At 47.8% G+C, this 21,124-nt stretch overlaps 1 protein-coding gene across 2 annotated transcripts in view; it reads left to right on the top strand.

Annotated features, from left to right (window-relative positions):
* Positions 1–1,402: 1,402 nt before the first annotated feature.
* Positions 1,403–21,124, top strand: part of TIMP2 (TIMP metallopeptidase inhibitor 2) — a 217,803-nt gene continuing 198,081 nt past the window's right edge. The window contains exon 1 of one of the 2 annotated variants that reach the window (XM_078653956.1): positions 1,403–2,365. In XM_078653956.1, the coding sequence (XP_078510082.1) occupies positions 2,233–2,365 (133 nt within the window). In that variant the 5' untranslated portion in view covers positions 1,403–2,232. Of the gene's footprint in view, positions 2,366–14,197; positions 14,298–21,124 lie in introns of those variants that run through there. The other variant, XM_078653957.1, reaches the window with a different exon arrangement.

Here is a 21,124-nt window from a genome sequence, read left to right as displayed (position 1 = left end):
CTATGACGTCACTAAGGTGCGCGAGTGTCTGGGCCCTCCTGTTATGGTTAAATGGAGTTCGGGGAGCGCACGTGGGTGTAACGTGCCCTGGGTTGCGCATGCGCATCTTCAACGCGAGAGCGCAGCTGTAAAAGGATCTGACACCGGTTGGCGACCTTGCCGTAGGCCTTTATTAAAGTTAATAAAAAGTTATTAAAAAGTAATGGAATTATTAGAATGCAGTTTAATTTTCAGGATGACTAGATTACGTTAGGAGACACGCTGTATTAGCTATTTGTTAAGGTTAGCCCATCATACCATGTCGAAACGGATGTCAATCTAATATTCTGAAAAGTGTGCATTTTAATAATTGTCAGAAATGTTTATTTTATTAAAAATTTTGATTTGTTTTTATATTTTAATAAATACGGCCAGGGGGGGGGGCCCCGTACCCCCCCCTTGACTTCCAAAGACCCCCATGTGTTGACTGGTTGAATTGGGTAATTCAGTCGGTGTTCAAGGGGGGAGGTGGCCGGCAGTCCAAGACCATGATGAAATAGAGGTTACGGAGAGGCGACTAGGAGAAAGACGTGCAAAACTCCAGAATTCGAAGGGGGAAACGGAGAGTGACTAAGAAAGAGGCAGTGGAAGTGAGGCAGAATGGAGAGAGGTTCAAGGCCGAGGAATAGGAAAGATACGAAGGGAGAGACAAGAGAGCACATGACGAAAGAGAAATGAGGGTGAGGTAAATAGTGTGTAGACTGAAAGGAAAGAGGGAGGGAGAGAAGGTCGCAAAAGAAAGTCTGGCAGTGAAACAGAGACTGAGGAAACTGAGGAGGCAGAGTGTGAACACAGAGTAGAAAGACTTGTGGAAAAGGGCAGACTGCGATAGGAGGGAAAGGTAATTGAGAGCTTGAAAGCAAATGGTTAGCGAGAGACTGCGGAATGCAGACAGAGATACACAGGAAGGGGGGAGAATCCGGAAGAAAAAGTCGAGAGAAGAGAGACGGGGAAAGGGGTAGACGTGGGATGGGGAAGAAAGAGGCTGAAGGAGGGAACGAAATTAGAGTACATAGAAAAAAAAGAGTGATGGGGAAGAAAGACTGAGTGAGGGCAAATTAGTGGAAGACAGTGGGATGGAGGAAGAGGGAGAGACGGAGAGGAGAAAGAGTAATTGATTAGACAAAACGTGAGACGGACTGCGGGGTGGAGGCGGTGAGACAGACAAGGAGGAAGAAGACCCCGGAAAAAAGAGAGACACAAGATGAGAGAGGCCGAAAAGGGCTGAGACAGAGGGGAGGGGAAGAGAGAGACCGGCGCACAGTCTGGGAAACAGAGGAGAAGCTGAAGGGGGCTGAGCAGCAGGGGGAGACAGAGGGAGGGGCGAGGGACTTGTGAGGGAGGAAGAGGAGGAGAGACACTCAAGGAGGGAGGAACAGAAAACACTGAAGGGGAGAGATTTGGGGAGGGAGAGACTGATAGAAGCAGGGAGTGGGCAGAGAAGGGACGGCTTGTGGCTGCACACAAGCTACACAGTGTACTTGGCTTTTTGCCACAAGAGGAGGGGCGGACCATCCCCTGTGACCGTTAGAGAAAAGCCAGCCAGGCTCCAGAGGAGGAGGAAAACACGTCCATAGAAGGCAGCAGGCGGGCGGGCAGGCAGGCAGCAGCGAGCAGGCAGCGGCGAGCAGGCAGCAGGCGCGACAAAAGAGGCAGCATTCAGGTGACACGGACAGTGTGACCCGAGCCCAGCGCCGATCCAGCACTGAATGACTTGGCTGTCATCCCACTCTTGCTGCCCTGTCTCTCCATCCGCGGCCTGATTGGTCAGACCCAGTCTTTCTCGGGCGATCCCCGAGCAGTTTTCATCCCACGTCTCCACATATAGCCCTTTCCGGATTCTTGGAGGGGTTGTTGCTTTTCTCTCTATTTTTGATTGTGGTTCTGATACAGCGGGAGGGCGTTTGTATTTGAGGAGAGTGCTGTCCTCAGAGGAGCGTCTTCCACCCTCCTTCGCACTGAAGTTTTGGCTCAGGATACAGTCTGGTTTTAATAAGGCGTTTGTAGGCAGCGTTGGTGGCTCTAGTCCTGCACTGGCCGACGGTGGTGGCTTCATTCTTCCGGTCCCTCTTGTGACCTGTGCTGGTGGCCTGGGCTCAGTCCTCAAGTGAACTACTTTGATCAGTTCAATTCTTCATCGCAAGCGTTGGTGAACTCGCCTTGTCCTTTCTGAACCCAAGAGCTCCAAAGACGATGGCAGCTACTCTGAGGGACGTCTTTGCCTTCTTGGCTGTCCTGCTTGTGCTCTGGCCTGCGGATCACCTCTCTGAAGCCTGCAGCTGCTCCCCGATTCACCCCCAGCAAGCCTTTTGCAACGCAGATGTAGGTAAGTGCCCCCAGTGCCGCTTGCGATCTCTTCCAGGAGTGATATGTCAAGGAGACCGTCCGAAGGGACTGTGGGGCTAGAGATAGGCAGGAATGGGAGCGTAGGAGACCATGACCTAGAGGGCTACAAGAGAAGAAGCGATGATTTTAAAACAGCTGAATAGATGGTGCGCGGGCTCCTTTCAGGAGATGGACTGTTCCATTGGAAAGACAGATGAAGCTGTGCATGTAGGATGGGGTGCGAGGTGTAAGTTGGCATCACTGGGAAGGCAGGGGACTTAATTTCAGTGGGCGGGCAGCAGATTATTGGGCAAGTGACCAAATGAGGGTTTAAGTGGAAAGGTTGGTTGGTGGACTGTTGCATTTTACCGATGGGTAGGAGACTGCTTCAAAAGGAAGGCGGACCGCTCGATTGGAAATTTGGACGGGAATCCCCTCATTGGTCAAGTGTACAAGGCGCCTCTTTATTTCGAGGTAGAGGAGGGACTGTTCTCTTGGGAAGGTAACGGGGAGCCACTGCTTTGGGAAGCTATGCATGGTGTGCTTGAAATGTAGTTCCCTGGGAATGTGGACAAGAGACCTTTTCATCCATGATGCGGGCAGGATATACAGCCTGATTCATGTACATGCCGTTTTGCGTGTCCCTAATAGCGAATCATAGCGATTCGCTATTGAGGACACGCAAAACGGCATTCATGTAGGAATTGCTACTTAAATAGCGATTCCTACATGTTCTTTATTTGCGAGTAGCAATTTGCTACTCGCAAATACTCCCCATTCATTCCTATGGGCCAAGAGGCCCATAGGAATGAATGGGGATTAGCGAGTAGCAAATTGCTACTCGCAACTAAGATAGCGATTTTAAGGGTGCCAGGGGTGTCCAAAGGACGCCCTGTAGCACCCCTAAAATGCACTTTTGGACAGGTGTTGCGCACACACATGTCCAAAGGACATGTGTGTGTGCTACATGCAACTTTGAAAAATGCTTTTAAAAGCATTTTTCTGAGTTTTTGCTATTTACCGACAGGTCTGACCTGTCGGTAAATAGCGGCCCCAAAAGTCCAAAATCGCTATTTTGTTTTGTGTCATGAATAGCATTTGAGGAATCTCTATTAGAGATTCCTTAAATGCCATTCCACGCAAATATGCGAATTCTTACATAGCGATTTTTGCATTTGGTATCATGAATACCAAATGCAAAAATCGCACTCGCAAAGGGCCAGATTCTCAGAATCTGGCCCTTTGCGAGTGCAATTTACCTACATGAATCAGGCTGATAGATTCATTATGAAGGTGGGCAGGATACGTTTTCCTCAATAAGGTGGGTGGCGGTCTATTCAACAGGAATGTAGACAGAAGTCTGTTAGTTGTTAGGTGGGCAGAAAAGCTGTGTTTGGGAAGTGGGTTGTAGGATGTTTCACTGAAAAGGCATGTGGAGAGTGGAGACCACTCTATTATGAAGAATGGTCATTTACCTTTCTTGGAATGATCAGTGAGCAAAGAGTATAGGCCAATTCCTTGTGAAGGTGGGTGGTTTGGCTTAATTGGGATGCTGATGGGTGACGAATGGAGACGACTTCATTATTCAGAATGAGAAGTTAGCTTACTTGTAATGATCAGTGGGTGTAGAGTGTAGAGCGTTTCCTTGTGAAGATGGGCAGTTTGGCTTCGTTGGGAGGATCGATGGGTGGAAAATGGAGACTACTACATTATGCAGAATGGTAATTTAGCTTACTTGGAATGATTGGTGGGAGAAGAGTGTAGACCATTTCCTTCTGAAGAGGGGCCCTTTGGCTTCATTGGGATGATTGGTTGGTGACTGATAAACATGTGCAAGGGGATGCTTGTTTGAATGTTAGGCAGAGAGCCACTTTATTAGGAAGGTTTGTCTTGATGACGTTCCTTAGTACATTTGACAGTGGATGCCTTCTTTATTTGAAGGCCAGCCCAAGAACAGTTCATTGGAAGGCTTCATGGGGTGACCCTCAATTTGGAAAACGTTGCATGGACCCCTGTATTGAGAAATTGTTCTAGAAATCATTTAATTGGAAACTTGTGTGAGTGCTCGCTTATTTGGAAAGATGGGTGGAGGGAGCACTTCATGGGGATGATGGGCCAGGAACTATTTTTTTTAAAGATGAGCAGAGTTTGTTCCTTTGTGATGGTAGGCGAGAGTCACTTCGTTGGGCAGGTGGATGGGAAGGTTTATTTGAAAGCTAGCCAGGGGTCACTTCATTGTGACAGTGGGCGTGGGTGACATCACTGGGAAGGTGGAAGGGCACCATTTTATTTGAAAGGTGGATGGGGCCAAGTTTATTTGAAATCAAACGGGGTTCCCTTTGCTGGGAAGGTGGGTGGGGAAAGGTTTATCTGAAGGCTGAGTAGGGATTGCTTTATTGTGACTGTGGGCGAGAATCACTTTATAGGGAAGGTGGACGGGGACAGGTTTATCTGAAAGGAAGGCAGGTGTCGCTTTATGGGGAGGAAGTATGAGAGACATGTTTATATGAAGGGTAAGCTTGAGTCGTTGCATCGGTACGGATGGAAGAGTCATTTCATTGGGAAGGTGGACAGAGACAAGTTTATTTGAAAAGTGGCAGAAGTCGCTTCAAGGGAAGGTGAGCGTGCGTGACTTCAGTGGAAAAGTCGTTGATAGACTAGTTTAATGGAAAGGTGGGCAGTGGCTCTTCATTGGGAAGGAGGTTTGGGAATGGTATAATTGAAAGGTGATCCGGGGTTGCTTCGGTTTCAAGGTGGGTGAGGGACTAGTTCATTTAAAATGGGGTATGGATCGCCTCGTTAAGAAGGTAGGAAGGGAGCTGATGGGAACCCTTCAGTGGTAATATGAGTGGGAGAACACTTGATTGGGAAGCGGGCAGGGGTTGCGTCATTTTAGAGTTGACAGGGATCTCTTCATGGGGTAGTGGGGGTGAACGGTATGCTTTTCATTCAGTGAAACAGTCCACAGTCCTATAGTCTGGTGTTAAAGGCATTTTCTTTGGTCGGTGTGGTCAGTCCAACTCCATGTAATATTGGCTATTATGCCTGTCTCAATAAGTCTGTCAGTTCTAACATCACAAAGGTCACTGTTTCTTTGACAGTATGGCATGTTGGTCTTATGAGTATGATAATGAGTGATCCTCCCACAATGACAATCTTCATCAATATGATAGTGGGCATCAGCTGGTCCATGATTAGGGTCATTAGTCACACCATCAAGAAGGAAACTTGCACTGCCAAAGGGGCACCATATTTCCTAGTATGGGGATGGTCACCAGTCCTGACACAGTTGGAGACAATAATCTTATCATGGAGAAGTTCACCAGATCTGTCACATTGAGGGGTTTAGTACTATCTTCCCAGTGGTCATAAGTATCATGGCAGCAGCTGTTAGCCGCCTTATGAAGCGCATGGGAACCGCTCCTGTCATGAAGAAGGTTAGTCTTATTATGACCATGGGCTCCAAACCAAGTACGATCAGTGCATTTATGCCCTTCCTGAGGATGAGTGCTTTTTCTGCCGCAATGATGCATATTAAGCCAATCATGGTTTTAGACATAATTTCTGCCCAAATAACTGTCATGAGTTTTGTCATAAGGATGGTCTTTGGCCCTTGTCATGGTGCTTGGCAGCAGTCTTTCTGCAATGACAGTTGTTAGTCTTATCTTGAGAAGGGCTGCGGCTCTGGCACGATGAGTCTTATGTTCACAAAGGGCTATGCTTTTTCTACAGTCATGGTGTATAGTTTATTATAACTAGCAGCTCTCTTGCCATAATGTTGTTAGCGTTTTAACAATGAGCACTACTTATGCCACAAGGAGCATCATTAGTTTTATTATGAAAATGGGTCCTAGTCTTGACACAGGATTGATTATTAATCTTCTCACAGTGAAGGGCCACTAGTCCTGAAAAGAAGGTCATTTGTGATATTATTGCAATTGGTACCATTCCTGCTACAATAACGACATTGCTAGTACCAAGAAAACCAAATCGTCCCACAAGGTAAAAAACAAGACCCAGCAAAGAGTTCCAACCCACCATACTGAGCGTTGGATTAATTGAAGGTTGGACTTAGTTAAGTTGGCCATATTGAATGCAGAAGGATCAACTTCATGGGCACTCTGACATATGAAGGACGTGATTAATTGAGGTTCACAATTACTTGAGGTCACTCTCATGGAGGATCAGATACAATGAGGGCCAGGTGCATGAAGTGTCAGATTGAAGAAGGGTCAGACTCCTGGAGGTCCAGACACATGGAGGCTCAGACTCACAGAGGCTGAAGCTTGTGGAGGATAGCATCCACGGTGGATCAGAGCCCAAGGAGGATGAGGCTCATGAAAGAAACAACTTATTAAGTATCAGACTGACAGAGCATTGCACTCATCAAGGATCAGACCCGTGGCAGTATCGGACTCATGGAGGATCAGACTCGTGGGGGATCGGACTTGTGGAGGATCGCACTGGTTGAAGATCAGACTTCTGGAGGGCCAGGCGCCTGGAGGATCAGACCCGCACATATAGAAGTTTTAAGGCAAGGGCAAAGGGGGCAATTGTCCAGGGCCCCCACCCTCCAAGGGGCCTGCTGGGAAAGTGAGCTTTCTCTCTAGCTCACTTCTGTGTATTTGTGTATCTTAACCTTTAATGTATAATTCAATATAGTTAGGTAACATAGGGCTTAAATACAAATAAACCAACAGGTAATTCATTTTCAAAATCGTTCCAAACTGGTGCCCCCAAACTATTTCTTGCCAGGAACCCCCAAAACCCTGTGTGATATTGCCCAGAGAGGCTGAAGCTCATGGAGGATTGAATCCATGAAAGTCTGGATTCCTAGAGGATTAGGCTGAAGGAAGATCAGACCCATAATGGATCAGACCAATGGAGCGTCAGACTCATGGAGCATTAGACCTATGAATGATCAGACTCATGGAGCATCAGACCTATGAATGATCAGACTCATGGAGCATCAGACCTATGAATGATACGACTCATGGAGCTTCAGATCCGTGATTGATCAGACTCATGGAGCATCAAACCTATGAATGATCAGACTCACGGAGCATCAGACCTATGAATGATCAGACTCATGGAGCATCAGACCTATGAATGATCAGACTCATGGAGTATCAGACCCATGAATGATCAGACTCATGGAGCATCAGACCCGTGAATGATCAGACTAATGGAGCATCAGACCTATGAATGATCAGACTCATGGAGCATCAGACCCATGAATGATCAGACTCATGGAGCATCAGACCCATGAATGATCAGACTCATGGAGCATCAGACCTATGAATGATCAGACTCATGGAGCATCAGACCCGTGAATGATCAGACTCATGGAGCATCAGACCCATGAATGATCACACTGATGGAGCATCAGACCCGTGAATGATCAGACTCATGGCGCATCAGACCTATGAATGATCAGACTCATGGAGCATCAGACCTATGAATGATCAGACTCATTGAGCATCAGACCTGTGAATGATCAGACTCATGGAGCATCAGACCTGTGAATGATCAGACTCATGGAGCATCAGACCCGTGAATGTTCAGACTCATGGAGCATCAGGCCCGTGAATGATCAGACTCATGGAGCATCAGACCTGTGAATGATCAGACTCATGGAGCATCAGACCCGTGAATGATCACACTCATGGAGCATCAGACCTGTGAATGATCAGACTCATGGAGCATCAAACCCGTGAATGATCAGACTCATGGAGCATCAGACCTGTGAATGATCAGACTCATGGAGCATCAGACCTGTGAATGATCAGACTCATGGAGCATCAGACCCGTGAATGATCAGACTCATGGAGCATCACACCTATGAATGATCAGACTCATGGAGCATCAGACCTGTGAATGATCAGACTCATGGAGCATCAGACTCGTGAATGATCAGACTCATGGAGCATCAGACCCGTGAATGATCAGACTCATGGAGCATCAGACCCGTGAATGATCAGACTCATGGAGCATCAGACCCGTGAATGATCAGACTCATGGAGCATCAGACCCGTGAATGATACGACTCATGGAGCTTCAGATCCGTGATGGATCAAACTCATGGAGCATCAGACCTATGAATGATCAGACTCATGGAGCATCAGACCTATGATTGATCAGACTCATGGAGCATCAGACCTATGAATGATCAGACTCATGGAGCATCAGACCCATGAATGAACAGACTCATGGAGCATCAGACCCATGAATGACCAGACTCATGGAGCATCAGACCCGTAAATGATCAGACTCATGGAGCATCAAACCTATGAATGATCAGACTCATGGAGCATCAGACCTATGAATGATCAGACTCATGGAGCATCAGACCTATGAATGATCAGACTCATGGAGCATCAGACCTATGAATGATACGACTCATGGAGCTTCAGATCCGTGATTGATCAGACTCATGGAGCATCAAACCTATGAATGATCAGACTCACGGAGCATCAGACCTATGAATGATCAGACTCATGGAGCATCAGACCTATGAATGATCAGACTCATGGAGTATCAGACCCATGAATGATCAGACTCATGGAGCATCAGACCCGTGAATGATCAGACTAATGGAGCATCAGACCTATGAATGATCAGACTCATGGAGCATCAGACCCATGAATGATCAGACTCATGGAGCATCAGACCCATGAATGATCAGACTCATGGAGCATCAGACCTATGAATGATCAGACTCATGGAGCATCAGACCCGTGAATGATCAGACTCATGGAGCATCAGACCCATGAATGATCACACTGATGGAGCATCAGACCCGTGAATGATCAGACTCATGGCGCATCAGACCTATGAATGATCAGACTCATGGAGCATCAGACCTATGAATGATCAGACTCATTGAGCATCAGACCTGTGAATGATCAGACTCATGGAGCATCAGACCTGTGAATGATCAGACTCATGGAGCATCAGACCCGTGAATGTTCAGACTCATGGAGCATCAGGCCCGTGAATGATCAGACTCATGGAGCATCAGACCTGTGAATGATCAGACTCATGGAGCATCAGACCCGTGAATGATCACACTCATGGAGCATCAGACCTGTGAATGATCAGACTCATGGAGCATCAAACCCGTGAATGATCAGACTCATGGAGCATCAGACCTGTGAATGATCAGACTCATGGAGCATCAGACCTGTGAATGATCAGACTCATGGAGCATCAGACCCGTGAATGATCAGACTCATGGAGCATCACACCTATGAATGATCAGACTCATGGAGCATCAGACCTGTGAATGATCAGACTCATGGAGCATCAGACTCGTGAATGATCAGACTCATGGAGCATCAGACCCGTGAATGATCAGACTCATGGAGCATCAGACCCGTGAATGATCAGACTCATGGAGCATCAGACCCGTGAATGATCAGACTCATGGAGCATCAGACCCGTGAATGATACGACTCATGGAGCTTCAGATCCGTGATGGATCAAACTCATGGAGCATCAGACCTATGAATGATCAGACTCATGGAGCATCAGACCTATGATTGATCAGACTCATGGAGCATCAGACCTATGAATGATCAGACTCATGGAGCATCAGACCCATGAATGAACAGACTCATGGAGCATCAGACCCATGAATGACCAGACTCATGGAGCATCAGACCCGTAAATGATCAGACTCATGGAGCATCAAACCTATGAATGATCAGACTCATGGAGCATCAGACCTATGAATGATCAGACTCATGGAGCATTAGACCTATGAATGATCAGACTCATGGAGCATCAGACCCGTGAATGATCAGACTCATGGAGCATCAGACCCGTGAATGATCAGTCTCATGGAGCATCAGAACTATGAATGATCAGACTCATGGAGCATCAGAACTATGAATGATCAGACTCATGGAGCATCAGAACTATGAATGATCAGACTCATGGAGCATCAGACCCATGAATGATCAGACTCATGGAGCATCAGACCTATGAATGATCAGACTCATGGAGAATCAGACCCGTGAATGATACGACTCATGGAGCTTCAGAACTATGAATGATCAGACTCATGGAGCATCAGAACTATGAATGATCAGACTCATGGAGCATCAGAACTATGAATGATCAGACTCATGGAGCATCAGACCCATGAATGATCAGACTCATGGAGCATCAGACCTATGAATGATCAGACTCATGGAGAATCAGACCCGTGAATGATCAGACTCATGGAGCATCAGACCCATGAATGATCACACTGATGGAGCATCAGACCCGTGAATGATCAGACTCATGGCGCATCAGACCTATGAATGATCAGACTCATGGAGCATCAGACCTATGAATGATCAGACTCATGGAGCATCAGACCTGTGAATGATCAGACTCATGGAGCATCAGACCTGTGAATGATCAGACTCATGGAGCATCAGACCCGTGAATGTTCAGACTCATGGAGCATCAGGCCCGTGAATGATCAGACTCATGGAGCATCAGACCTGTGAATGATCAGACTCATGGAGCATCAGACCCGTGAATGATCATACTCATGGAGCATCAGACCTGTGAATGATCAGACTCATGGAGCATCAGACCCGTGAATGATCAGACTCATGGAGCATCAGACCTGTGAATGATCAGACTCATGGAGCATCAGACCTGTGAATGATCAGACTCATGGAGCATCAGACCCGTGCATGATCAGACTCATGGAGCATCAGACCTATGAATGATCAGACTCATGGACCATCAGACCTGTGAATGATCAGACTCATGGAGCATCAGACTCGTGAATGATCAGACTCATGGAGCATCAGACCCGTGAATGATCAGACTCATGGAGCATCAGACCCGTGAATGATCAGACTCATGGAGCATCAGACCCGTGAATGATCAGACTCATGGAGCATCAGACCCGTGAATGATACGACTCATGGAGCTTCAGATCCGTGATGGATCAAACTCATGGAGCATCAGACCTATGAATGATCAGACTCATGGAGCATCAGACCTATGATTGATCAGACTCATGGAGCATCAGACCTATGAATCATCAGACTCATGGAGCATCAGACCCATGAATGAACAGACTCATGGAGCATCAGACCCATGAATGATCAGACTCATGGAGCATCAGACCCGTAAATGATCAGACTCATGGAGCATCAAACCTATGAATGATCAGACTCATGGAGCATCAGACCTATGAATGATCAGACTCATGGAGCATTAGACCTATGAATGATCAGACTCATGGAGCATCAGACCCGTGAATGATCAGACTCATGGAGCATCAGACCCGTGAATGATCAGTTTCATGGAGCATCAGAACTATGAATGATCAGACTCATGGAGCATCAGAACTATGAATGATCAGACTCCTGGAGCATCAGAACTATGAATGATCAGACTCATGGAGAATCAGACTTATGAATGATCAGACTCATGGAGCATCAGACCTATGAATGATCAGACTCATGGAGCATCAGACCCGTGAATGATCAGACTCATGGAGCATCAGACCCGTGAATGATCAGACTCATGGAGCATCAGACCCGTGAATGATCAGACTCATGGAGCATCAGACCCGTGAATGATCAGACTGATGGAGCATCAGACCTATGAATGATCAGACTCATGGAGCATCAGACCTATGAATGATCAGACTCATGGAGCATCAGACCTGTGAATGATCAGACTCATGGAGCATCAGACTCGTGAATGATCAGACTCATGGAGCATCAGACCTATGAATGATCAGACTCATGGAGCATCAGACCTATGAATGATCAGACTCATGGAGCATCAGACCTGTGAATGATCAGACTCATGGAGCATCAGACTCGTGAATGATCAGACTCATGGAGCATCAGACCCGTGAATGATCAGACTCATGGAGCATCAGACCCGTGAATGTTCAGACTCATGGAGCATCAGGCCCGTGAATGATCAGACTCATGGAGCATCAGACCTGTGAATGATCAGGCTCATGGAGCATCAGACCCGTGAATGATCACACTCATGGAGCATCAGACCCGTGAATGATCAGACTCATGGAGCATCAGACCTGTGAATGATCAGACTCATGGAGCATCAGACCCGTGAATGATCAGACTCATGGAGCATCAGACCTGTGAATGATCAGACTCATGGAGCATCAGACCTGTGAATGATCAGACTCATGGAGCATCAGATCTGTGAATGATCAGACTCATGGAGCATCAGACTCGTGAATGATCAGACTGATGGAGCATCAGACCTATGAATGATCAGACTCATGGAGCATCAGACCTGTGAATGATCAGACTCATGGAGCATCAGACTCGTGAATGATCAGACTCATGGAGCATCAGACCCGTGAATGATCAGACTCATGGAGCATCAGACCCGTGAATGTTCAGACTCATGGAGCATCAGGCCCGTGAATGATCAGACTCATGGAGCATCAGACCTGTGAATGATCAGGCTCATGGAGCATCAGACCCGTGAATGATCACACTCATGGAGCATCAGACCCGTGAATGATCAGACTCATGGAGCATCAGACCTGTGAATGATCAGACTCATGGAGCATCAGACCCGTGAATGATCAGACTCATGGAGCATCAGACCTGTGAATGATCAGACTCATGGAGCATCAGACCCGTGAATGATCAGACTCATGGAGCATCAGACCTATGAATGATCAGACCTGTGAATGATCAGACTCATGGAGCATCAGACTCGTGAATGATCAGACTCATGGAGCATCAGACCAGTGAATGATCAGACTCATGGAGCATCAGACCCGTGAATGATCAGACTCATGGAGCATCAGACCCGTGAATGATCAGACTCATGGAGCATCAGACCCGTGAATGATACGACTCATGGAGCTTCAGATCCGTGATGGATCAAACTCATGGAGCATCAGGTTGGCGATACTTGGTTGTAAAGTGACCCGGTGTGCTAGGCTGGCCCTCCAGGGTATCTGCAACTCCCTCGCTCGGAGGGATGCAGCACTTCTGTGTACTCAGAGCGCCCTATTGAAGAAGAAGCACACATTCGACAAACACAAATGGGATGAGACAGATGGATAGGGAGACATTCAGACAGAGGGTCAGGGAGACTAAGGAAGAACGAGTTGGAAGGAGATGGAGGCACAGGGACGCAGAGGGAGCAAGATTGGAGGAGGCAAATAAAGGAAGAGGGGAACAAAGGCAGAATGAGATAAGTAAGATGAGCGGGATGGACAGACACACCAGGGAATGGGCTAAGGAACAGGGAGTGGGAGACAAAAATGGAATAAGAAAGACCTTGGAAAGGACAAGGAAGGTGTGAGACAAGGACACACAGGGACAGAGAGGAACAGGAAGACAAATAGGCAGGTACACGTAGACATACAGCGCACGTGGGGGAGAACGTGATACATGGAGATGGGCAGGAAGTGCATGGGGACAAACAGGTTCCTCGAAACAGAGCAAGAGTTACATGGAGAAAGACAGACTGCTCTTTTTGTCTCACCCCTTCCCTCTTGCGCTCTCAGTCCAGCCTTTCTTTCCTTTCCACTCTACACATCCCCTCCTCCGCCACCGACCAGCATTCTCTCCGTGCTAGAGAGGGCGCCCGAATGTGCTGTTATTCCTATGACTTCACTTCCTAGCGCTGCGCCTGGGAGTACAGCATCCACTTACAGCCACCCCACCGCCATCCATCCCTGGCCTCAGAAACTGCTGACGCATTGTCAGCTGAGGTCTGTCCGCCTAAGATCCATTCTCTGACAGAATTACTGTTCTTACGCAAGGGCGTAACGTGATACACCGCGGCACAGGACGCCCCCACCCTTGAGGCGCCCCCATTCAGTCCAAATTCGATGGTGCCCTCATTAACTTCTGCGGATAGGCATCATTTTGCGTTACTCCACTGTCGCTGCGATAATATTAAAGTCACGATAAATGGTAAGGCGTGTTAATAAATAAGCTGCTCCGCTGACTCAGACTCGCCTATTGAGGGAGAATAACACCAGATTTGTGCCTTTCTCTATTTCGGAGAAAATGTCTCTTATTTTACCAGATGTTTTGTTCACATGATGAAAATGTACCCAGCTCATGAAGTCCAATGGGAATTTCTCATTGGCACAGAATTTCCATTGTATTGTGTTTTATTCTAATATTAATGTAGCGCTTACTACCACTATGTGGAGTGCTGAAAGGCTTGCCTATGTGGGTAGCATGCTACACCGTGTTGTGTATGGTTGGAAATAAGTTGCCTTTGTTTTGATTATATGTGGGAAGTGTTTCCATGTCATGTGTACCGACCACCGAGGTGTGGCTATTGTGCTATGGGACGCAGCACTTAACTGTTTAATGGGAATCTGCCTTAACAACGCGGACAGAGGCACGGCCATTGCCCGCAAGCTCACCCACTCATGCCTTAACCACGCAAGCCCTAACCATGCATATGCCTTATCCAAGTTTAGGGCATGGGGGGTCGGTATAGTGTTTAGGGCTTGGGGTAGTGTTTAGGGCTCAGGGCAACGGGTAGTGTTTAGGGCTCAGGGGGCGTTGGGTAGTGTTTAGGGCTCAGTGAGGGGGTCGGGTAGTGTTTAGGGCTTGGGGGTGGGTAGTTTTTAGGGCTCAGGACGTGGGGGGTTGAGGTGTAATCTTTACCACACATCCCTTTACCACGAAATTGCGTAGTAAAGGCATGCATGGTAAAGGAATGTGCTGCTTAGACACATTTATTGTTGGGGCTGCATAGTAGAGGCACGCATTGTTTAGCCATGAGTGCCTCTGTCATACAACCCTGTCTGATAGATGATGAAGTGTGAGGGAGAGGCACGCACTTTATGATTTTCCCTAAGCAGGCAACTTTGAGCAGCTCTTCAGGTCCCTTTATTTCTTATAAGCATAGTCCACTTTGCTGGTTACTTCATATTTTGTTTAAAGTTTATGGCCCTGAGCAGGTATAGTTTGAAGGGAGAGATGGAGGGGAGATCTTTTGGGATAGACTTTGTTAATGTAATTCTATATATCATTGTCATTTCGATATGTCAAGACATGGTCATGGCATGTAGCTGGTGGACTAAATTTAAGTCCTCCGTTGGTCAACAGCTTAAGGCAGATCTCTTCAGGTATTTCATGCCTGTTCAGTTGGTGACGGGTGGTTTATTGCTGTGGACTTGAACGATACTGGGTGAAGGACATGACCCGTGGCAGTCTTGTCTTATGCGAGCGTAAGTTTGTCAAGCAGTATACAGGAATTATTAGGTCTCCTGTATGAACTACGACAGCCCAGCCATTGAGTGTTATTTTATTGGCATTAGTGGGCAAGGGGGTTATATATTGTAAGGTAATTGCATTTATATAGCACTTACTACCCTTGATGAGGTATTGACCCGCAGTTGCGGAACCGAAGGTTAATGTTTTTTTTTCAGTGGTTACTGTTGGTTATTTCTTCATTATACTTGTGCTCTTAAGGAAAACCATTCCATGTGTGAGGAGGAACTAGTAACTCATATTCAGTGAATGAGAAGCTTCTACGAGACAAAGTCAGTCTCTCCTTTCCCTCTCTCTTCTCCCCTTCCCCGTCCCCTCCTCATAAATGCTATCTTCAAGAGTGTGGCGCTGGAGCCCGACGACTGAAGCTGTGTTCCAAGCAGCAAGTCAAACCTAATGACTGAGGCTGGCAACCAAAGAGTGCCCAAGTGAGGGAGACTGCTTCGAGGATTGGCACACGCACTGAGTATGACGCTTGATATCTGGTTCAGACGTCTCGCAGCATGTCAGGGAGACCTGTTGACAGTTGTGTCTTGTATCCTGTATGCGTGCATATGTGGTATGTATGAGTTAGTATGGCTGCTTAGCGGTGTTTCTAGGAGTGAGAAATGACACTGTCACTCCTGGGGTGATTATGTACAAATGAGACTCCATGCAGAGGTGTGTGTAGTTATCAATAGTTCACTAGGTGCAGTGGCTCCTGGACCCAGAGAAGTAGGTGGTCATTGCACCCCGGTTATGGCTGCATTTCTCTGAGAGGTGTTGAGGTCTCATTGCGTTCCTTGCATTAGGGCCTACCAAACCCGTGGTAGCCACAATTTCTGTTTTTTGTGGTTTTTTTTTTGCATATTTATATAGCGCGAACTCGACCCGAAGGTATTGGAGCGCTTTACATGAGCACAGATTCAGTCACGGGGAGATTAAGTGATTTGCCCAGAATCACAGCATGTGGACGCGACCCTGAGGCTCGAACCCTGGTTTCCAGCACGAAAGTCGGCAATCCTGGCCGTCAGACCACATCCTCTCTCTGTCTTTGCGCTGCATGTGTTCCGTTAGGGCCTTACAGGCAGCCGCAGAGTTGATGGCAGGCGCGGTGCATCCATTGGGGCATAGGGGCGTAGCCCCACTAAGCCCCATGGACCCACCGTGTCGTCACAAAAATAAAAATATTGAATGATCGCGCTACCCGCCGGCCGGGAATCCGGGAGACACCCGACTTTTCCGGAGTGCGCAGCTGGGCCTGCTGCAGCTTGAGTGACAGTCCATTCAGCTGCAGCAGTACTGCGCAAGTGAATTTTTGGGAAGAAACTAGCCCGAGCATGCGCAGATAGTTTCCCTGCTGAAATTCCCCTTAGAGAGAGGACCAGGGGGCGGGCCGCAGCCCCCGGGGTTGAAAAGGGCGACTGGGCGAGCATTCATGGTGCCCCCCTAGCCAATCCTGGCGCTGCATGCAGCGGCAGGATTGGCTGGTCCAGTGGTCCACGTGCAGGCCAATCACTGTGTGACTTCGGGACACCCGCCACTGTGACGTTGTGACTTCGACTCTTTAAATTAAGCTCTAGCCTGGAGCTCGCCTCGTGTGCAGGCAGCAGACCGTGTGTGACTCCCGCCTCACCGTCACCGTACAGTACAGGTAAGGCAATGTTTCCCGTTTTCCTTGCAATGTTGTTATTCAAGTAACAACACACGATCTGATCGGAGTAACCTAATTTTTAATTTCTCAGCAAAAACCAAAAACAATGGCCTACGTTACTACCTAAAACTATAAAACTGCAATGAGCAAGCTTTTTTGATCGTGCGGTAAAAATGCATTTCTGGTGTTGCACTGGCGACTATTGGCCACAAAGCTTCCGTCGTGTGTAAATACAACACAGCGTACTATTGATGTTTTAGATATGATGGGTCTATCTATCTATCTATCTATCTATCTATCTAGCCTATGTGGATTTAATCATTATAAATGAAAAGGTTTCGTGCAGCGAGCTGGGAAAACGAATGGTCGAGGTTCGGCCTCGTCATGTGACCTGCTGCCGACCTCGGCTCAGATGCCATAGTTTTAACCACGCTTGTAAGTGTGAAGTAAAAGACCCTCATCAAGTAGCAGGGATTATTTTTTTAATGAGGTTCATCGTGCCCCTGCGCCACCTCCGCCGCCTCCGTGGAGGTGACTCGCCAGCCCACGCCTCACTCCCACACATTCTCAGAACCCAACGGAGCTCGCAGCGAGCCATAATATGCTTCGCGCCATCCGCTACCGTAACATACATTAAGTACATATGTCACACTGTGTGTGTGGGGTGGGGGAGGGGGGTTCGCTTCTGCCTTCCAAGCAGCATCAGACGCTGCCCTCTTCAGTCACTATCAGCGCATTACAAAATGAGCTTGCATGGGAGAAAGCGGGGATTGAAATGGAAATATAGCAGTGCTGGTACTCCTTGTCCCACAGTGTTGAGGATGTGGCGTAACGGCCAGACCTGCAGACTTTGGACGTGGAGTCCCGGCTTCAGCTCGCTATCCTGTGATTCTGAGCACATCACTTAATCTCCCTGTGCCTATCAAAAAAGAATGTGTCCTTGTGTAATGTAACTGGTGCTCATGTAAAGCGCTCCAATACCTTCGGGTCGAGTTCGTGCTATTTTCTCAATGCATGCCATGTTTGGCGATACAAGTGCCATGCTTCTCAGTGTCTGCAGATGACACATGGGCATTGTCTGCTGAAGTGCCCATTTATCATTAATTTACCGACAGGAAGGGACCTAGTGGCCACAGCTGCCACCAATGCAGCTCTACTTTATCATGTATCTACTGTCTACATCCTCACTCCTCTGTGACAGGTCTCTTTCCTTTGTGCTCCCAGGTCTGTCACCTCCCTTCTGTCACCTCCCTCCCACTATTTCTAATTTGCTTTGTCCCTATTCAGCATTCTGTCCGTTCCTGGCCCCTTCTAACCCTGCCCTTCTCCCTCTCCCCTCCACCATAGCTCTTGTCTGTCTATTCTTCAGCCCTTATCAGCTCTGTCTCCACTTTACCTATACACTTTTCTTTATCAGCTGTTTTTCTTCTCTCCTCTCCATACAAAGTCCCAGCTCTGTCTAGTCATAAACAAAAAGCAGAGGCCCACAGACACCTTGTGGATGATTTTCTGACTTGGTTCCATATACCCATCACAGGTACTAGGTTTGTCTTATGACATTGACCAGGGTAACACACTGCTCATGAAGGATAAAGAGACTGAGGCTTAATGACAATGCTCATGTCTGTGCTATGTCCGTGAATAGAATAAATAAATACAAATAATTTTTTTTAACCTATTTTTAAGCGCGTTACTAAACGGGCATGCTCGCTCGCTGTGGTTCAATATGCAAATTAGTTTACGCCTCACCACTTTCAAATGTCACCAGCCGCCCCTGGTTGACGGTATCTGTGTATTAGTAGGGCCTGGTATCTGTCAGGGTCACTGTGTACGTGACATGTATTCTGTAAACGGATACTTGTGGGGACTGACAACGCGGGAGACGGGGATTCGATGTACACAGCTGGTGGTGATGGTGCGTAACTGTGAACCACCGGGATTCGCCCAGGGATCCTTGTGGGTACGGTAGGTCTGCCTGGGTTTCTGTTAACACTTTTCTAAATGTTCATTGATGATGTGTTCTGCTATCCTGGGAGAGCCTGTTTGCGTGCACAGATACCTGTGAGGGTGGCAGTTTTTGACAATTTTGGTGCACTGTATCCTTTGCACGTGTACATGTGGAGGCCACAGTGTGAGAGTTGGACCTCGTAAACATAGTAACGTGGGTTTACAGTGGGAGGGTTGGGTTACGTGCACATGTTCTTTGGAGATGGTCGTATCTGGGTTTTTTCTCTGTGTTTAGATATATGCGGGAACGGCAGCACCTGGGTTTCTGTGTTTGGATGCGCTGGGTAAGGGGTGACAGTGTGTGGGTCTTTGTGTCTCGATTACTATGGAGGTGAGGTGACGGTTGTTGGTTTTTAGGTCTCCTGGCGTTTAACAGCGCGTAAGCGCTGTGTCCGCCAGGAGATCTTTTGTCGCTGACTCTGCTTCCCAGGATACAGCACCTGACCGCGCACATTTTCTCTCCGAGGAGGCGATTTGAGCGGGCCACGCGCACGCGAACGAGCGCTGTGGCCAGCTGCTGTCTCCTGGGAAGCTCCCACATGCATGCGCATTCACACAGACACACACACGAGCGCCCATGCACGCACGCACATACATACATACATACATAGATACAGACACACACTCTCCCATGCATACACACACACGAGTGCACCGAGGCCCCCCCCGCCGCACCACACATACATACACACACGAGCATACACACACACACACACACACACACACGAGACCCCCTCCCCCTCCTACCTCCTACAACTAAGTTGTCCGGTCCTGTTCTCTTCTGTGCAGTCCTTGGATTCCGCCGGTTTCTCCTCTCGTTGCCCGCTGCCCGTCTCTGCCGGTCTGTGATCCCACGCTGCTCCGCTCTCATATTCCTTCTCGTGACGTCTGCCGGATGGGAGCTCTTAGGGGAAGGGCAGTCCTATCAAGTCCGGCTCGGCGAGGGCTGCAATGTTCTCTATCGGCGGAATACGGCCCCAGCTGTCTGCCATGTTGAAATCCCGTGTCTCCTCACAGACCTCTTTTTGAAATCCAAATACCCATTTACTGGCTGATTTGTACAAAATATCGGCACTGCGGCTGCAATGCTTAATTTGATCCGGTGGTTTCCGGTGGGGTCACCTTTTCTTTTTTAGGTTACGTGAACGCTTTCTTTTTCAAGCTGACATGGGCATATTAAGAACTTTTTCCAAAACATTGGCCTTCAATACCATCCCAATTCTGTATTCCACTCATAAATAAGATTAACGGATGTATGGATTCTTCACTACTTTAAATGGGGCAGAGATTGGAGTTTGATTGATAGATTAAGGTGACTCCAGTGAAAACACTATTGCTATGGGTGGGGGGAGTATGTTATCTTTAAACCATATTGCACGCTGCAGTTTGGTGGACTGATTTAGAGCACAGTATTCTTTTTTTGTGCCGTTCTATATAGCTTTAACTCGACCCGTAGGTACTGGAGCGCTTTAAATGAGCATCATCATTAAATATCACACAAGGACACATTCATGTTTTTAGGCACGGGGAGATTACGTGATTGGCCCAGAAACACAGGATGCTGAGTCGACGCAGAGACTCGAACTGGCTCCCCAGTTCCAACGTCGACAGCTCTGGCTGTTAGGCCACTACTGTAACATAGAAACCGCCCCCGAGACTGGGAGGAGGGAGGAGTAGTGGGTGCAGAGTAGTGAGTGCAGAGTAGTGAGTAGTGAGTGCAGAGTAGTGAGTAGTGAGTGCAGAGTAGTGAGTGCAGAGTAGTGTGTAGTGAGTGCAGAGTAGTGAGTAGTGAGTGCAGAGTAGTGAGTGCAGAGTAGTGAGTAGTGAGTGCAGAGTAGTGAGTAGTGAGTGCAGAGTAGTGAGTAGT

This window comes from Lissotriton helveticus, chromosome 7, assembly GCF_964261635.1.
Source record: "Lissotriton helveticus chromosome 7, aLisHel1.1, whole genome shotgun sequence".
In the NCBI taxonomy this organism is placed as follows: Eukaryota; Metazoa; Chordata; class Amphibia; order Caudata; family Salamandridae; genus Lissotriton; species Lissotriton helveticus.
Note: the sequence above shows the minus strand (reverse complement) of the source record. Positions and strands in the feature narration are given on the sequence as shown.